The 16587-nt window shown below is 55.8% G+C and overlaps 1 protein-coding gene across 1 annotated transcript in view; it reads left to right on the forward strand.

Annotated features, from left to right (window-relative positions):
- SRL (sarcalumenin) overlaps positions 1-15177 on the forward strand; it is a 34729-nt gene extending 19552 nt beyond the window's left edge. Inside the window, exons 4-7 of the mRNA XM_064520531.1 lie at positions 2324-2359; positions 8846-8962; positions 9756-9989; positions 11066-15177. Of these exons, the coding sequence (XP_064376601.1) occupies positions 2324-2359; positions 8846-8962; positions 9756-9989; positions 11066-11877 (1199 nt within the window). The 3' untranslated portion in view covers positions 11878-15177. The remainder of the gene's footprint in view (positions 1-2323; positions 2360-8845; positions 8963-9755; positions 9990-11065) is intronic.
- Positions 15178-16587: the final 1410 nt, after the last annotated feature.

Genomic DNA, 16587 nt, shown 5'->3' on the forward strand with positions numbered 1-16587 from the left:
ACAGGGCTGTAGAGTCCTTATCACCACCCCAGGTCCTGTCCCCTCTTTATACAGAGCACCTTGGATGTTGGCACCACCCACCGGTAGGGACTCTAGAGCTGGCATTAGTAGGTCTTGTACAAAGCATGGGACCTGCAGAGCTGCCTCCCATGGCCAGCTCTGTGTTACTGCCTTTGCAATGCCTTGGCCTGTCTCATGCTGTGTGCTGCTTCTGGCAGCTGAGGGCCACGATCCGCTTGCTGTTTGGGAGGGTGGCTGGTGGTGGTGGTGGTGGGGATTGTCACGGCATCACACCACGCTGCAGCCAGCATGGAAGGGGTGCCCCTGCCAGAGCCTCGCCCCACAGCTGCTCCATCACCCACCCACCGTGCTAGGCCTGTCCCTTCCCTCATGTTCCCAACACAACACTGCCACACGCCCTGGGAAATGAGCGCCATGAGCTGTAGCATTGTCACCCCTGTACCCTGGTGTCCATCCCCACTACCTCTTGGGCAATGACACCTGAGCACCAAGGGCAGCTGAGCCATGACCTGTCCCAGCCATCTTCATTCTGGAGCTCACAGGTTCAGCAGCACCCCAACCTCATCCCCAAGTGGCTTTTGTCTGTGAGGGTGGCCGTACCAGCATCTGCCTTTACTGTGAGCTCATATTGGGGCACTGTGTTTAGGAGACAGTTTGAAGTTTCAAGTGCAGATTTTGGGCTCCCAGCCCTTTCCCTTCTCTCCAATGTTCACTTCCAGAGGACACAGCCCCCAGCCCCAGTGCACAGCTGCAGCCTGTTTCTTTGTTCGCAGTGTCCCAGTCTGCAGTTCAGCTGTCCTAGGCCCAAGCAACCACCAACGTGCTCCCTCTTGGGAGCACCCTGACAAGTGTTTCTCAGGCGCCTGCTGGCTTCTTCTCTCCCAGTCCCTGAAGAAATAACCACTAACTCCTGTGTTTTACAACCCAGAGCAGGTTTAAAACAATGGTGGTTCCCTTGCAAACAAGGAGATGCCCCAAGCCTGTCCTCCTGCCCTGACCCCCCCATCCACAGGCGAGGCTGGATGGCGCAGAGCTGCCTGCTCAGCTGGCCAGAGAGGCACGGGACAGCTGGGATAGTCACAGGGCAGGAGTGTCATGGAATATGTCTGACCTTTGAAGGTGTAAGTCAATATAGAGGGGTGCCATCACAAGCACTTTTGCCCCTCCATTACATGGCAGCCCTCCATTTTGTCTCCCTTCCCACAGGCTCTGTTCTGGCCTCTACTCCAGGGCTGCAGCCATGTAGACCTCAGTTAGGGTTTGAGCTGAACGAGGTCCTTCCTGCCACACACACTGGCCAGCGTAATCCAATGAGCCCCTCTACTGCGTGGCAGCTCTCAAAAACACCAGCATGTATGAGTGTCACCTGCCCCAGATGGGCTGTGACTCACATTGTGAACCTGCCTGAGACGCTCTAAATTGTAGGGCTGCTTCTTGTCCAGGTGCATCCCATAAAACTCACCTGGAAACACTCTGCTTGCAGTATCTTTAAGCCTGGCAGGTGCCATCTCCTTTACTCTGCATGCCACCCTCTCTCCTGTGCCCACAAAGCTGTTGCCTTTGCCCAGCTTGTGCAGAGGCACATCTCTGCTCTGCCATCATGTGCGCTTGGGCATGTGTGTGCACTCTCTCCAGTCAGGTCTGCCTGTGTGCTTGGTCACTGTGGGGTCACCCTGTTGGCAGTGTCCCCAGCTCAGGGGTGAGGGACTCTCACAGTTTGGTGACAGGAGCTTGCTGTGAAGTTGTGCCAACCTATGGTACATGCTGGAGACCCTATTTATTGTGTACATGCCAGTTAGCACGCTTCTATCGGGAAGGGCTGCCCACCTGCCACCACTCTAGCGATGGATACAGGTAACCACATCCGCTGGGGGCGGTCGGGGCACTTGTCTTGGTTTGTTGCTGTCCTACACCTGGCTTGTTCAGCTCTGTTTGCTCGGTGGATGTGGCTGGGAGAGGTGGTAACTGCTGAATGAGGCAAGAGCATTGGGAGTGCAGGGGATCTCAGACAAGCACTAATGTGTGAGACACCTCTCTTTGGGCTGCTCCTATGAGCCACATTGCCAGTGTGCAGGGCAGACTGGGTTTTAATTCTTATCTCAGTAGCTGCAGGTCTTGTTGCTCACAAACTGTAACTCCTTCTTTCCTGCTGGACCTTGTGGCTGTCCGCTGGCTCTTTCTGCCTACAAGAAGGCCATGGCCAATCTTCAACTCCCTCTTCAGCCTGGGCCAGACCCAGCCAGCCACATTCCTTCTTTGACTCATGGTACCTTTTCTCTCTCCCCGTGTCCCCTGCTAACAGCTTACCCCGGACGCACCCTGGGCTCTTCCGCCACAGGTTGGTATTGCTGCCTGCTACTTGCATGCTGCCAGCCACGGCCTAATCTCTTCGCTGGCCTTCAGCTTCCCTAGTCACCTGCCCCAAAAGAGCCCCACTTCTAAGTCACCAACCAGATCCCTGTATTCACCATCCTACTGCACCAGGCAGAGCCTGGGGTCCTCAGCACTTTCCAGAGCTCAGCGTGTGCATCACTGCACTTGCCTTTTCTCAGCACTGACTCTGCCTAGCAGCTCTACATCCCAATTGCGTCCTTCCCTCCATAGAACATGTGCCTTAGCATAAGCCAGAGGATCTTTTTGGAAGCCCCCAGCCTGCCCAGACCTCTAAACCTTTCCCTCAGGGGTTGTCTCAAGAGGCTGCAGTGCAAGTTCCTCTAGTGATGGTTCAAAGGCTTTTGAGGTGGACATGTACATGGATCTCTAACACCAAGGCAAGAACCCAAGCAGCACAGCAGATAGCCTACCCCCCAGAGGGGATCTATTCCAGCTCCCCACCCTCCTACGTGCAGAAACTTTCCCTAATATCTAACCTTTAACCCCCCAGCTGCAGGTTAAGCCAATGACCCAGCAGCAGCTGTCCCAGTAACATGGCCTGGCCCCTGCATGACGGCTGCAGCCCTCTCCAGAGCCAGAGCTGGCTCCTCTCCCTGGGTATCGTGCTGTCAGGTCCCCCTGGGAGAACCAGCTTGGAGAAGCAGGGGATGTGAGAGAGGCCAAGCAGGGCTAGCAGATACGCAGCCATTCCCCTGGGACCCGTGCAAGACCTTGGGGACAATGTTCCTGCTGCAATATAAGGCAGTAAAATGACAGGGAAACCTCATCTTCTGGCTCTTGTGCCCTAACCCACAGCCCACGTTCATAGGATCCTGCTGAAACAGGCTCCTCCAAACCCTGGCCCCAGATATGGCAGAGCCCCACCAGGGCCTGGAGGGCCCTGGCTCCCAGTCATGCCAGTGTGCTGGCACTGGGGAGGACAGTAGCTATAATAGGACTTAGATAGCTATATTATCTTTATCTCTAGCTGCACACACACACACACACACACACAGACACACACACATGTACGCGCATGCTGTATGTGTACACACACAGGAAGCATGTGCACAGAGCATGCACAGATGCAAGCACACACCGTCTGTGTCCATGGTATCTTTGTGTAGCTTTTCCCTCCGTCTGCGGGCACACTGTCACCGCGCAGATAGATGTGTGGCTTTCGAAGCTTTCAAAGTGAGCTGCCCAGCCCTCGGAGGGCTGCGGGGTGATGTGTGTGTGCAGTAGGCAGAGTGGTCAACAGCGTTTGGGATACAGGGATGGGTTAGCTAGGTGTGTGATGCTGAGAGACTGCCCAGGCTTTTTAACCTTCCCGGGTGGCCTGGGGACGGAGCAAGGCCTCTGTGCCTCTGGCTCAGTCAGAGCCAGGAGAGGAGGGAGGTTTTGCCTGTGTACTCCACTCTGCTGTGCATCCTAGGGACAGACCACACAACGGGGTTATCATTGCCCCGGTAAGGGTGAGCTGATGTCAGGGCACTTCTGGGCCTGAGGATGAGGCAGGAGAAGATCTGACCCGGGGCTAAGCCCAGCCACTGGAACAGCAGTGCTCCCACCTGAGGGCAGCCTAGCATTGCAAACAACATGGTACAACCCCCCACGAAGCCACTGCCTTAGGAAAAAAAATCCCTCTTTGAGTGAGAGAAGCACTTCTCTGTCCTCTTCGTTGGAGTGGTAACCCTCCCAGCAGCAGAGATCCTGTATCCGAACTGTAGTAGTATGGAGAAACCACGACTTGGTTGTCCAGATTGCTTCCACCCCTGGAGCTGGACAGTACAAGACAAATGCAGCCTCTGCAGAGGGAGATGTGTTCTTCCTGGCCTTGTCTGCCAGGTGCTTCGTGGTACCTCAGCATGTTCCTTACTTCAGAAATCTGTGAGCTTAGGGAAGCAGCTGCTTTGTTTTGAACGGGACCACAGATGCAACATGATGGGCTGCAAGGCCTGAGGAAACCCCCTGCTCACGTGCAGGGCCTGATCATGCACCGGTGTGAGTCTGGTTCTGCAGACACCGCCTGGATGTGCTTTCCCACAGACATGGCTTGAGCTGGGATGAACATGAAACTCGAAGTGAGCCAAGCTGGGCTGGGAGCAAACAGCCACAGGGTGGCTGGAGAGAGCCGCAATGACAGAGCTGGCAAGATCCCTGCCCTGGAGCTGGCAAGGAGGGAGTCTCTTTTCCCTTGGACAGGACCATTCAGGTGACGCAAACTGGTGCTGAACGGGCATAGCAAGGGGAAAGGACTCCAGGCCAGCACCCTCCAAGGTGGGAGATTTGCTCTGCTTCTCCAGTGGCAAGGAGGGCCTGTGCGTGGCCTCACATCCTCTGCAGCCCAGGAGCTGCTGTGCTGGCCCACTACCTGGAGAGCTGCAAGGATCCCACGCCTGGCACATCCCACACAGTCCAGGGGGTCCCAGCGCCGTGTTCCCAGAGCAAGGGAAGGGATGCACTGGCCGAGCTGTTAGTGACCCTGCCAACGAGCTGCGTGCCTGCTGCCCGCTACAGCACAGTGTGTTGCCTCTCCAGCACATGGGTTAGGGCAGGCATCAGGACTGCACTAGAGAGTGCCTGTTGCACCCTGAGAAATCGCCGCGGTCCATGAACCGGAGACCCAGGGATCGCTTGTTGCCTGTGTTCACACAGCCACACCTGGAGAGGAACATGTTATGAAAGAGTGCACGGGGCCCGCCTCAAACCTCTGGCACAACATCACAGGGGATAATAATAATCCGAAACCCAATTAAAGCAGGCAAGTGAACAGAGCAGTAGTGATACAGCGGCACAGAGGAATGATTAATAACGAAAGTCCAAGATTTCAAAATTTGTTTTTGTCCCACAGGAGAACACAGAGTCAGATCCCAAAGCTTTCAGGGAGACAAAACCGGGCAGGCCGTGCCTTTCCCAGCCCAGCCCAGCTCAGCCAGGTGGAGGGCGAGCTCGTGGGAGCGCGCGCCGCCAGCCAGGCCCGGCAGCAAGCGCAGTCCCAGGGAAGCCCACGCCGCCGCTCCCTGCGGTGCTCCAAGCAAGCCAGCGTGGGCACGGCCCTTCCAGGAGTGGCATATCCCTGTCGTCAGTGAGCTCGGGGAAGGGGCCCTGAAGGAAAGAGAGGCATGGTTTTGATGTGATTGACCTCTTGGTTATTCCCACCCTGTTGCATTGTCCTTGGGCCGGTTTCGGCCAGTGCTGGCCAGCCCTGCAGTTCGTGGGCAGGGTTCAGGAGTGAGCAGGGATCAGGGCCATTCCCACTAGTTTGGAGGTGGCTGCTCTGCTTTGGAGGAGAAGAGCATTTAGCTGCATGGACACAAGCTACCCTGCATTTGGCATCTGGCTGGAGAGCTGCCCACAGCTTGGCCCCTCCACCAGTGGAGACGTGGCGCCCAGCCTGGCCTTGCAACATGCAGAGCTGGGGAGAGGGATGCTGGCATGCTGTGCCTGGCTCCCGCACCCCTGGTCAGGCGGGTTCAGTGCCGAGCTACCATGCAGAGCTCTCCAGCACCCTTGGGAGCGGGAGCACAGTGCCATATGGGCTTTGCGGGCCCCTCCTCCTCGGCAATGGATCCCCAGCTTGCTGGAAAGCTTCCTCGCTCCTGCGTGGGTGGTAGCCATGGAGCAGTGACTACGGCAGCCGCCGCAGTGCGGTCTCTCGGCCATCGTAAGGAGAATAGCTCTGTGCTGGGAGCGGGACTGAAAGGAGGGATGCCGAAAGCAGCGCAGGGTCTCCCAAAAGCTTTGCCTCACCATGGCCGAGGGGGAAGGCTCGGCTTTGGGTGCTCCCAGCTCCTGTGGTGGCCTCCAGCCCCCCACTCTGTAAAACTCCTGCCTCCAGCAGTGGGACAGACCCTTTCCCATCTTGAGTGCAGAACAGGGATGGGGAGGAAGCCGGGCAGTGGTGGAAAGGTCTCTGTGGGCAGCGTAACATGTCTGAGGGCAGGAATATAAACCAGCTCTTCCTCTGGTTTATCCAACTCCGCTTCTGCTGCCCTGCTCTCGGCAGCATGTTCTGCACCCACCTGTGACATGACACAGGGCAAACACGAGGTGTTTCCCAAAGTCCAGCAGCCGGGGTGCCAGCTCCCATTCCCATCCTCCCCCAGCCCCCAGGGCCAACGGCAACCTCCGCCCTGTGCAGGTGCCCCAGTTTCCCCATCGATAGCACCCGTGCCTTCCACCCCCCTGGGCACAGCAGGACCCCTGCCTCGAGGTGCAGTCCTAGGCAGGGCCAGGGGACGGTGAGCACGATCCCACTTGCAAGCGCTGGGGAGATATCGTGACATACCTAGTAGCAGAACTGGCTATTTTAATACACTCCTTGGCTTACATCACTCAGTAGTCACACAGACCTGTTGCCTGTGTCATGCATCCAGAACAGGGACACAACTGCCTTTTGCAGGACTTTCACTATTACACAGCATCATGGATTGGACTTTGGTTCTTGGTGACAACACGTAGCACCCAACAGCCACACAGGAGCCTGGCAGGCCCTGAATGAAACCTCTGGGGCCTGCCCCACGGACAGCCCCCCAGGAGGACACGCAGCTGCAGGTGTCTGATGTCTTCAGAGGTGCCAGTACTTCTCCCGGTGCACCTCTGGTGTGCATGCACGAACCTCTCGCTGCAGCACTGCATCCCTCGGCAAGGCAGAGAGGCAGGGGCTGAGTCCCAAGCTGCAGGCTCCCGCCGCTGATCCTGCCTGCGTCCGCTCCTCAGCCACAGCATGGCCCTGTCTGGAGCAGACACCCCGCGTGCTGTGCGGGGGAGACGCCGTGGCGGGGTGACCGCAGTTTACTCTGGTCTCTGGCATATACAAACACGACTCTCCCGGACCGTTTCCTGCCCGTGTTCGTCCCAGACTGTCTGGCTACATCTGTGCTGGTGCATGAAACAGGGACAGGGAAGGTTCCCACGAACAGGAACTCATTTGTCCAGTGATTACCTCTGTTTCTGGCCTGACTGGGACCCGAGCTGACTAGCAGGCTCCCAACCATCCTGGGCACAGTCTGGGGGCTGGCAGGGGCCAGGAGCTCCTCCTGCTCGCCCGGCTGCATGTACAACGTCCCAGGGCTGAAGGAGTCGAGTCATGTGGCTGTTCTGCGCCAGTTGGCTCCAGGGCCAGGAAAAGGCATCGCTTCTTTGGGCAGTGGTTATTTATGTGCAGGGCTACAGGCAGACCCTACACCTGGCATCAGGACTGGCCCCACAGAGTCCTCACGGGCCCAACGCCAGCCCTTATCTGCTGCCTTTGAACCCTTTAGCAAACTCCAGGACATTCAGAGTGTGCGATGGGGCTGGTAAATTCTCCTGCTCTGCTCCCCCATACCCAAAGTGGGGCTGTTTGCCCCATTGCCTGAGCCTGCCCTCCCGGTGCCTGGGCTGGTGCCTCGTGCCGAGCTCGCCCATCAGCAGGGACACTCTGCTCGATTGTAAGACTAGGAGCCACGACCCGGGGGGCAGATCCCAGGCAGGGTTTGGTGGAAACGCAGCACCGGCAAGCAAGCGCCCAGCACGAGGCGCAGGCCTCGCTTACCGAGCACTGTGCCGTGAGGTTGCCCCCCAGCTCCTTTTGCACGAGGCATTGACCCGATCGCAGCATGGCCACGTCCTTTGCATGTCCAGGGGGTGCTTTGCGGCATCCGCCTTCAAGCAAAACCCTTCCCTGGAGCCAGCCCAGAAACTCACCCCAGCTAAACTAAAGCCAAATCAAAACAAAATTTTAAAGGCCTTGAAGTGCTCCCATAGTCTAAGAAGGGCCAAACCTCGGAGAACATCAGACAGGGTTCAAGCTCACTGCAGGAGCTGGGGAGAAGAAAGGGGTCTTCTGCAGTGCACAGCAGCCACGGGGCAGCTGCCCTGGTCCTACACTCTCGTCCTGACACTGTCTGGGGTCACAGCCAGGTGCATCTGGCAGAGCTGCCCATGGCCCCGGTCTCTGGGGTGCATGGAGGCACAGCCAGACGGTCGGGCACGCACTCATGCAGGCCGCCCAGCTGGCAGGCAGCAAGCGGGGCGCGATACCCCACCGGCAGCGCCCGGGCAAAGCCGTTCAGAGCCTTTCCGCCCGCTCCCAAGCCGCTGCTGGCGCTGATGCACTGCCGGCGGCTGCAGCTCTCCCCAGCACAGCCTTGGCTACGAGCTGACACTTGCGGGGCGCTGCGGGTGGGTGACCGGCTCTGCGGCAGCACGGCGAGCCGAGCCGCGTGCGCGTGTGGGTCTCTGGCCCTTCGCTGGGCCGTGCCTTGGCTCAGCACAGCGCTCACGAGTGGCTAGCAGCATCAGGACTGGGAAAGCGTCCCCGAGGGGGGATGTTTAACGGAGCCCTTGGAAACCAGCAGCACTGCCGCATTTCTCAGATGGGATGTTCATTACAGCAGGGAGTTAAAAGCGCGGCAGCGACGGCTATTGTTTGTTCACTTCCTCTTGTTATTTCCCCTCTCCGCAGATGGGGAGATCACTTCCAAGCCGATGGTGCTATTCCTGGGACCGTGGAGCGTTGGCAAATCCTCCATGATAAACTACCTCCTAGGGCTGGACGACACTCCCTACCAGCTCTATACAGGTATCTCGCTCACTGCTCCCGCGCTGCTCTGCCCAGGGCATGCTGGCGCTTGCGTTTCAGCAGCCACGTGGTCAGCGGGTGACAGCAGCTATTCCTGGTCACTCCTCTCCGACAGCCCCCAGCTGTGACAGGGAGGTTGTGATCCAGCACCGGGTTCGTGCCGCTCGGCTCCAGGGCCAAGTAGAGAGCAAGGCAGGGCAGGTCTCCGCTCTGGCCTGGGGCCTGCCCGTCTCCTCGGGGGAAGAGGAGACCCCCTCTCCCTGCAGCATCCCCCCTCCTGCAGTTCAGGGCTCGCCGCCTCCAACCCGTAGGCGCAGTGCAGCAGGCAGCCTGCGAGGCCGCAAGAGTTACAGTCATTAGCCAGGAGAACTCACCCTGTCTTCTCCCTCCTCACATGGAAGCAATTAATTCACCCTCCCTGGAGAGAAGCCATACCCCTTCTCTCCTCTCTGCTCCCACGGGTCTTGCCTCACAGCGGGGGACAGATTTCTGCAGCCCGCTCAGTGCCGGGGCAACGAGGGCTCCTGGCAGCTAAGCTGGAGTTGGTTCTCTAGGGCGCCTTTAACAGTCAGGGCACATCCAGAATGGTTAGTCCCTGCAGAAAACAGCCCTGCTATCATTTTCTCAAGAGGCTTGGCAAGAATTTCATGGCCCTGCTGCCTGCCTCCTTCCTGCATCTCTTGGCAAGGCAATGATGCTCCGGAGTTCCCCAGCTAGTCCCAGGTGAGTGCCTGAAATTTCCAGTGAGCAGCATGGATTTTACAACTCTCTTGCTCCTCTTGTCGCTGGGCAGGGGCAGAACCCACCACCTCTGAATTCACTGTCATCATGCATGGCCCGAAGCTGAAGACCATTGAGGGCATCGTGATGGCTGCTGACAGCGCACGCTCCTTCTCGCCCCTGGAAAAGTTTGGGCAGAACTTCTTGGAGAAGCTGATAGGGATAGAGGTGCCTCACAAACTCCTGGAGCGAGTCACCTTCGTGGACACACCAGGCATCATTGAAAACCGCAAGCAGCAAGAACGAGGTAGGGATTTGCTGCGTTCATCTAAGGGACTCCAGAAAAGAACCTATAACGATGTAAGATAACAAAGATGACTGAGGTGCAGTGAGGAAGAGCCCTAGGCTACAAAAAGGATGTATTCTTACATTGGAGGGGATGGCTAAGTTTGTCTGTGCATGGCCATGACAGCAGCAGCCAGGGCCTGGGGGACATACCTGATTATCATCAGCTAGAGGCACCTCTTTCTGCCATTTGGAGGTGTGACAGACAGGACTTTTTGCAAGATGTTTCCAGGGAATCCTCAGGCTGTTGTTTGTCTGCCTCGGCCCATCACTTAGTACCTGTTTGTAGCTCTTGGAGACAGGCTTTGCCAATGGCTCGTGCTACAGGAGGACCCAGAGAAGCACCATCACAACGCATGCTAGGGTAGATTTGCAGGGCTTGCTGACCCACTTACTGCCCACGGGGTAAAGCAATGACTTGGTGGATATCTGCTCATAAGAGCAGCACGAATCTGTGGCCAGCAGCAAGGAGAAAGGGAAGTTTGGAAGTGTCTATGAGAAAGATCAGTTCCAGGTGAGGAGGAGAGCACCTCTTGGAAATGCCCTCCACTCCCATTGCCAGCAGAAAGCAGCCTCTGGGAGTGAGTGTGGGAGTGAGGTGCCCATCAGTGGAAGCTTTAAATTCTCTCCTAAAATCCTGTCATTCTCTGAGTATAGCAGTGCATTTGCTCCTTCAAGCAATGGAGGCCTCTTCACCTTGCAACTTCTATTGTTGATGAAGGGGAAAACCTTGGTTCCCTTGAAGGCAAGGCCAAAAGTTGCCCTGACTTTGCTGGGGTTAGACCATGAATGAAGGTCCCAAGATCAGCATGCAGTCCCAGTACACCAGCTGCACAGGGATGGGTCTCCATGCCAAGAAACTCTGAAGTGTTTTTAGCACTTAAGAAACAGATTCTGTGCTGTATGGGAAGTCCAGATAGATCTGTGTTGGACAGGGTGTGAGACACAGCAGGCTCAAAGTTCATCTGTTCTTTGACCTGAAGAGATTCATCCAGTACTGGCCATTTCTGCTGGATTTCTTTCTCTCCTCTCCCCAAGGTTACCCATTCAATGATGTGTGCCAGTGGTTCATCGACAGAGCTGACCTTATCTTCGTTGTCTTTGACCCTACAAAGCTGGATGTGGGCTTGGAACTGGAGATGCTGTTTCGCCAGCTGAAGGGCCGTGAATCTCAGATCAGAATCATTTTGAACAAAGCCGACAGCCTGGCTACCCAGGAGCTTATGAGAGTCTACGGTGCCTTGTTCTGGAGCTTGGCTCCTCTGATCAATGTCACGGAGCCACCCAGGGTGTACGTTAGTTCCTTCTGGCCCAATGAATATCAGCCAGAAACCCACCAAGACCTGTTCCTTAAAGAAGAGATATCACTCCTGGAAGATCTCAACCAGGTGATTGAGAACAGGATGGAGAATAAGATTGCCTTCATACGCCAACACGCCATCCGGGTGCGCATCCACGCCCTTTTGGTCGATCGCTATCTACAAACCTACAAGGACAAAATGACCTTCTTTAGCGATGGAGAACTGGTGTTCAGAGACATTGTGGAAGATCCTGACAAGTTCTTTATCTTTAAGACCATTCTGGCAAAGACCAATGTCAGCAAATTTGACCTCCCCAACCGTGAGGCTTACAAGGACTTCTTTGGCATCAATCCCATCACTAGTTTTAAGCTGCTGTCTCAGCAGTGTTCTTACATGGGAGGGTGTTTCCTAGAGAAAATCGAAAAGGCCATCACTCGTGAGCTTCCTGATCTCTTGGGAAGCCTTGGCCTGGGGAAGAAGCCTAGCATTCTCTCCTGCGACATTACTGGCTGTGGCGAAACCCCAAAGAATCGCTACAGGAAACCATAACGTGTTCTGTAATATAACCATTCATGTGTTCCTACTGGTGAATGAGCTTATGTCTTATCTGTCCAAGAAGCCATGGTTTATTAACCCTTTGAGTGCCACACTGGCAAAGGCTACTGTACAATGAGGACTTTGAGTCATTGACATCAATGGCAGGGGAAGTTGGGTGGGCATAAGAAAGAGAATAAAAACTGTGAATTCCTGACATTTATCTTTGTTCTTTCAAATAGAGGGCAATGTTTAAGCTGTAAGTACAAGCAATGCATGGTGAGTTAGAACTGTAGCTGCTTTTTTGCTGGTGCCAAGATTCACATGTGTGAACAAGAATTTCAACCTCTGCACGTACTAAGCCAGCAGGGAGCAAGAAAGAGGGCACGGCGTGAGGGCACAGAGGAGAATGGTGACACAGTAGCCTGGGAACCACCGACAGCCCTGGGGGTCAAAGCACTGGGCAGGGTAGAAGAGGCCAGATCCCAGCTGTTGCTTTCAGGCACAGAAATCCTACAAATCTCTGCAAATATTGATCTTGTTTTCCTTTCCAAGACTTTTAGGTCACCCCATGGAGTTGTCCTTTCACATAACAACTGAGCTTAGCTCTGCAGCCTTCAGCTAGGTGTTAGCCTTCTCCTGCATTATGAAGGGATTCAGTCCCCCATGTGGCCATTTTCAGGGGCATTTGTAGCTCCAGACAAATAGCTGCGGTGGGATTTGCAAGTCCACGTCAGAGCAAGAAGTGGGCTGGAAGGGAGCCATCAGAGCTGGCTGAGTGCTGCTTGAGGAGCAGGGGAAGCACCCTAAATCATAAAGTCCTGCAAAGAGCTGTGAGCAGGTGCCCTCTCTCTGGGCTGATACAGAGACAGGGTGTTTAGTGTCCGCATGTGCCATTAACCTCAAAAATCCCATGCTGGCAAGTCAAGCCTGAGGATCAGTAGGGCTCAGAGGGTTAATTGTTTGGCAGTTTGACCTTGTTTAAGTCAGTGTTGCATGCTTTCTCCAAGTCAGATCCCTGTAGTTTTTTGCTGTTTGAAGGGAGAAGGGAATGCCATTTTACTAGCCACATCCTTTTTCCCCTCTGCCAATCTGCTCTCCTTGGGATATTACAAGAAGATTTCTGTGGATTGTTTTCTGTACTTCACCCATTTTTAGCTGTGAAACTGTTGGCTCATCTCTGCACATCGACGCTCAGTCCTGTGAGTTGCAGGCGAATGACTATTGCTTCAAAAGCACCAGACCAGGTCAGGTTCCCCATGGACGGCCAACCTGGAAACCTGGCAGCGAAAGCCAGGGGATTGTGGGTGGCCTCGTCACCTAGCTCATGCTGCTGGGTTGCACTGCCCCAGCACGGCTGGCTGCTGAGCCAAGCACAAACCGACCAAGTAGGCAGATATTGCCCTGGATGGAGACCGGCACCTTAGAGCACTGCGATGACCTGCTGAACAGCATTTCTCCTTCCTCCTGCCAAACACACCACAGCTAACTGCTCTCCAGAAACCTCTGGAGCAGAGGAACTTACTTTGACAGGAACAAGAAGACAGGGAGGTGCCAGGTGAAGCAAGAAAAAGGCAAAGCAAACAGAAGAGTGAAAGAGAAAGCTGGAAATGGAAGGCTCTGTCATAATGGAAAGGGTTGAAGGGCAGCACCTCTGGCTTCCATGTGCCTGATGGGATGTAGGCTAAGGCGGAAGGTTGATGCCACACTGACCGTGGGGTCCACGTGTCCCCAGCCCTGAGGCTGGGTGCTGCAAAGAAAGAGTCCCCTCAAGCAGCCCAGGTGAGTTTGGGGGGATGCTGCCCCAGGGACTTCCAATGCTCTTTGCCTCTGCTTTGAGGTAGGACTGTGCATATGGACTAATGAAGAGAAGACACAAATCTATGTTCAAGTACTGGGAAGGGGCAGGTTTTGTGCAGAGGGATTTCTGCACACAGTGCAGAGAGGCCTGGAGGTAACTAGTGAAGGTAGGAAGGGGTGTTAGAGAAAGCAGCAGCCAGGCTGGTGCAGAGAGAAGTGGTGCACTCATGAGTCAGTGCAGAGAGGTCTCAAACTTGCCCCAGAGCTGCTGCCTCCTTTCGCTTTTATTCTTTTCTGTTTCTTTTACATTATCCCTCTCCTCCTCATCCCTATCTGTCTCACCCACTCTTTCTTGCCTCTCATTGTCCTTCGTCAAGCTAGTTTGCATGGTTTTCTTAAGAGCTAATGGAAAAGAAACACTGACAGAAATGTGCTAATATTGTCACAGTTCCTGCCATCACACTGTGTGTCATTGTCACAGTAAGCAAAGCCCATCAAACTTTTCTACTTCTAAGTGCCTTATTTTTCCATCTCATTTTTTGCTGTCCTGTCCCTCCAAAGCCAATGGGCTCCATCTGGGGGCATCCAGTGAAAGGCCCCCACACATCCTATGAAGGAGCTTTAACTCTCCATTTGGGCCTTAAACTTGAAGGCATCATCACCCTGCTCTCAGGTCACTCCCATCTATCTCCCAGTCACTTTCTTTTCTCCTTTTCCTTTGTTTTATCTTTTCTTCAGCACTCATTGTCTTCCCTCCCATTTACACCCGGCTCCATTTTTCCTTCTCTTCATCTTATGAGCACCCTGTGCAACAGTCAAAAGCAAAGCGCTAATGCAAGAGTCCTCGATGGGGCTCTTATGTGATGGTCAAAACCTTTTTCCCACCTAATATTTTATGTTAGGATTCTCTTTCCCATGTGATGCCCTTCAGACCACCCTGCTTGAACCCTCACTCACCTCACCCCCTCCGTGCAGAAGCAATGGCAATGGTGATCAGAAGCAGGGGAACAGGCTCGGTGCCATTTTTTGCTGCCTGCGAGGCATGCTGACTCGAGTTGGTGCTGGCCAGCTCTCCTGGTTGTTCAGGAAGACGCTGACACTTAGATGCTTTCTTTCTCATGCATCTTAGCACACAACCGGGGCAGCCATGGCAAGCGACTGTTAGTCCAAAAAGGACAGTAGGTCCTTACCCACCTCATGTGGCACAGCCTCAGACCAACCCAACAGTCTCTGAGCTTTAACAGGAGAGCTCTGGGATGTGAGTGAGAAAGAGATGAGCTGCAGGAAATGCATGGGGTGGGCGGGAATGGGGAGTATTTTTATTTTGCTAAGAAATCCCAACCTGGCGCCAGGACTGTGAGCTTCTTGTGTAAGAGCATTCCAGACAGACACCTTCCAAGGAATGACATAGCCGTGACATACGCACAGGTAGAAGCCCATGTTAATGTGCATTTGGATAAAACTGTCAGCCTGAACATCAACCTGTCTAATAAAACCTGGTATTTTCCAAACACACTCCTTGGAGATGTTTGTTTTGTTTCTCCTGCTGGAGTGGTGCAACCGCCCAGACTGGCTCTGGGCAGGGCAGGGTGGGTGTTCAGGGATGGATCGGCGGGTGCAGCGCCGAGGCAGCTGCGCGTGGCTCTGCCGCCCCACGGGAAGGAGGGCAGCGGGGCTGTGGGCAGCCTGGGGCAGGCTGTCTGATGGGCTGCAGCTGGGGGAGCACAGCCCGAGCCCCAGCGCCCCATGGAGCCTGGCAGGTAGCCCGTGGTCAGTGGGGAGAGGTGATGGCAGTGGGAGGGCGACTTTCACAGAGACCCAGCTCAGGATGGGCCAATAAGGAGCGTGTTGCAGCCCGGCAGAGCACAGGCAGCTGGGACATGAGCTGCCCCAGGCATTTGGGCCACCCTCACTATTCCTTTTCCTGCTCTTCCAAGTAGAGGAACTCCTCCCTGCAGGGCCATCACTCCCGTGGAGCCCTCAAGGAGCCCAGCATTGGCAGGAGGGTCACATTCAGCCCACACTTCACTGCCACAGATTCCTGTGCCTGTCCCACATGCCCACCTATGTCCCTCCCGGTGCTCTCGGCGCACTAGCTGTGAAGGATGGGTGCTAGCCAGGCAGTCTGTTGCGGGACTGGTAGTGCCGGCAGCCCTGAGACTATCCCCACGGCTGCTGGGGGCCCGATGTCCCTTGGGGGGTCCCTTGGGGGTCCCTTGGGGATGGGGACGTGCTGACTGGCTCTGGATCATGTCCCCACGGTTAATAGTGCCCTGAGAGCTGCTGTGACTGCTGAGAGGTCTCGGTGCCCCTCCTCACTGGGGACCTGGCGCTGAGCCTGGCAGGGCCCCGAGGGAGACACCGCCGGGAGCTGGAGGCCCTGGAGCGTGGCCCTGCCAGAGCTAAGCTGGCCTGAGCCTGGGGACCAGACCCCTGGGAGGGGGATCCCTCCCCCTGGTGTCCCCCGGCTCTCGCAGGGACAGTTCGTAGGAGAGGACGGAGAGGCGGCGCTGCAGGCGTGAGCCCTGGCCCCACGTGGCCTTGCGCAGGGTGGACGTGCTCTTCCCCGCACCCCGGCTTGGCCTACCTGCCCCTCGCGAGAGACTTTCTGGACACGCCTGAGGGATTTCCCTGCTCTTCCCTCCCTGGCTTTCTGCGCACGGGCACACATCAGCCAAGCACAACCGCACTTCTTCGCTTTGCACTTCACTGAGCCGAGAAGGGCAGCATGTCCCCTTCCAGTGGGACAAGTCGTTGCTCTCACCGGCACAGAGATGCCCTTGAAATCCCCTCTGCGTGCATTTGCTTGGACCCAGTGATGGGGCCTCTCCTCCTCCCCTTGCAGATGTCCCCGCAGGTGCTGAGCACAGGGAGAGAAAAGCAAATCCTTCCCTCTACCCCCGGGAACCGGAGCCTCCCCAGGGC

This window comes from Dromaius novaehollandiae, chromosome 14 (assembly GCF_036370855.1).
Source record: "Dromaius novaehollandiae isolate bDroNov1 chromosome 14, bDroNov1.hap1, whole genome shotgun sequence".
NCBI classification, from domain to species: domain Eukaryota; kingdom Metazoa; phylum Chordata; class Aves; order Casuariiformes; family Dromaiidae; genus Dromaius; species Dromaius novaehollandiae.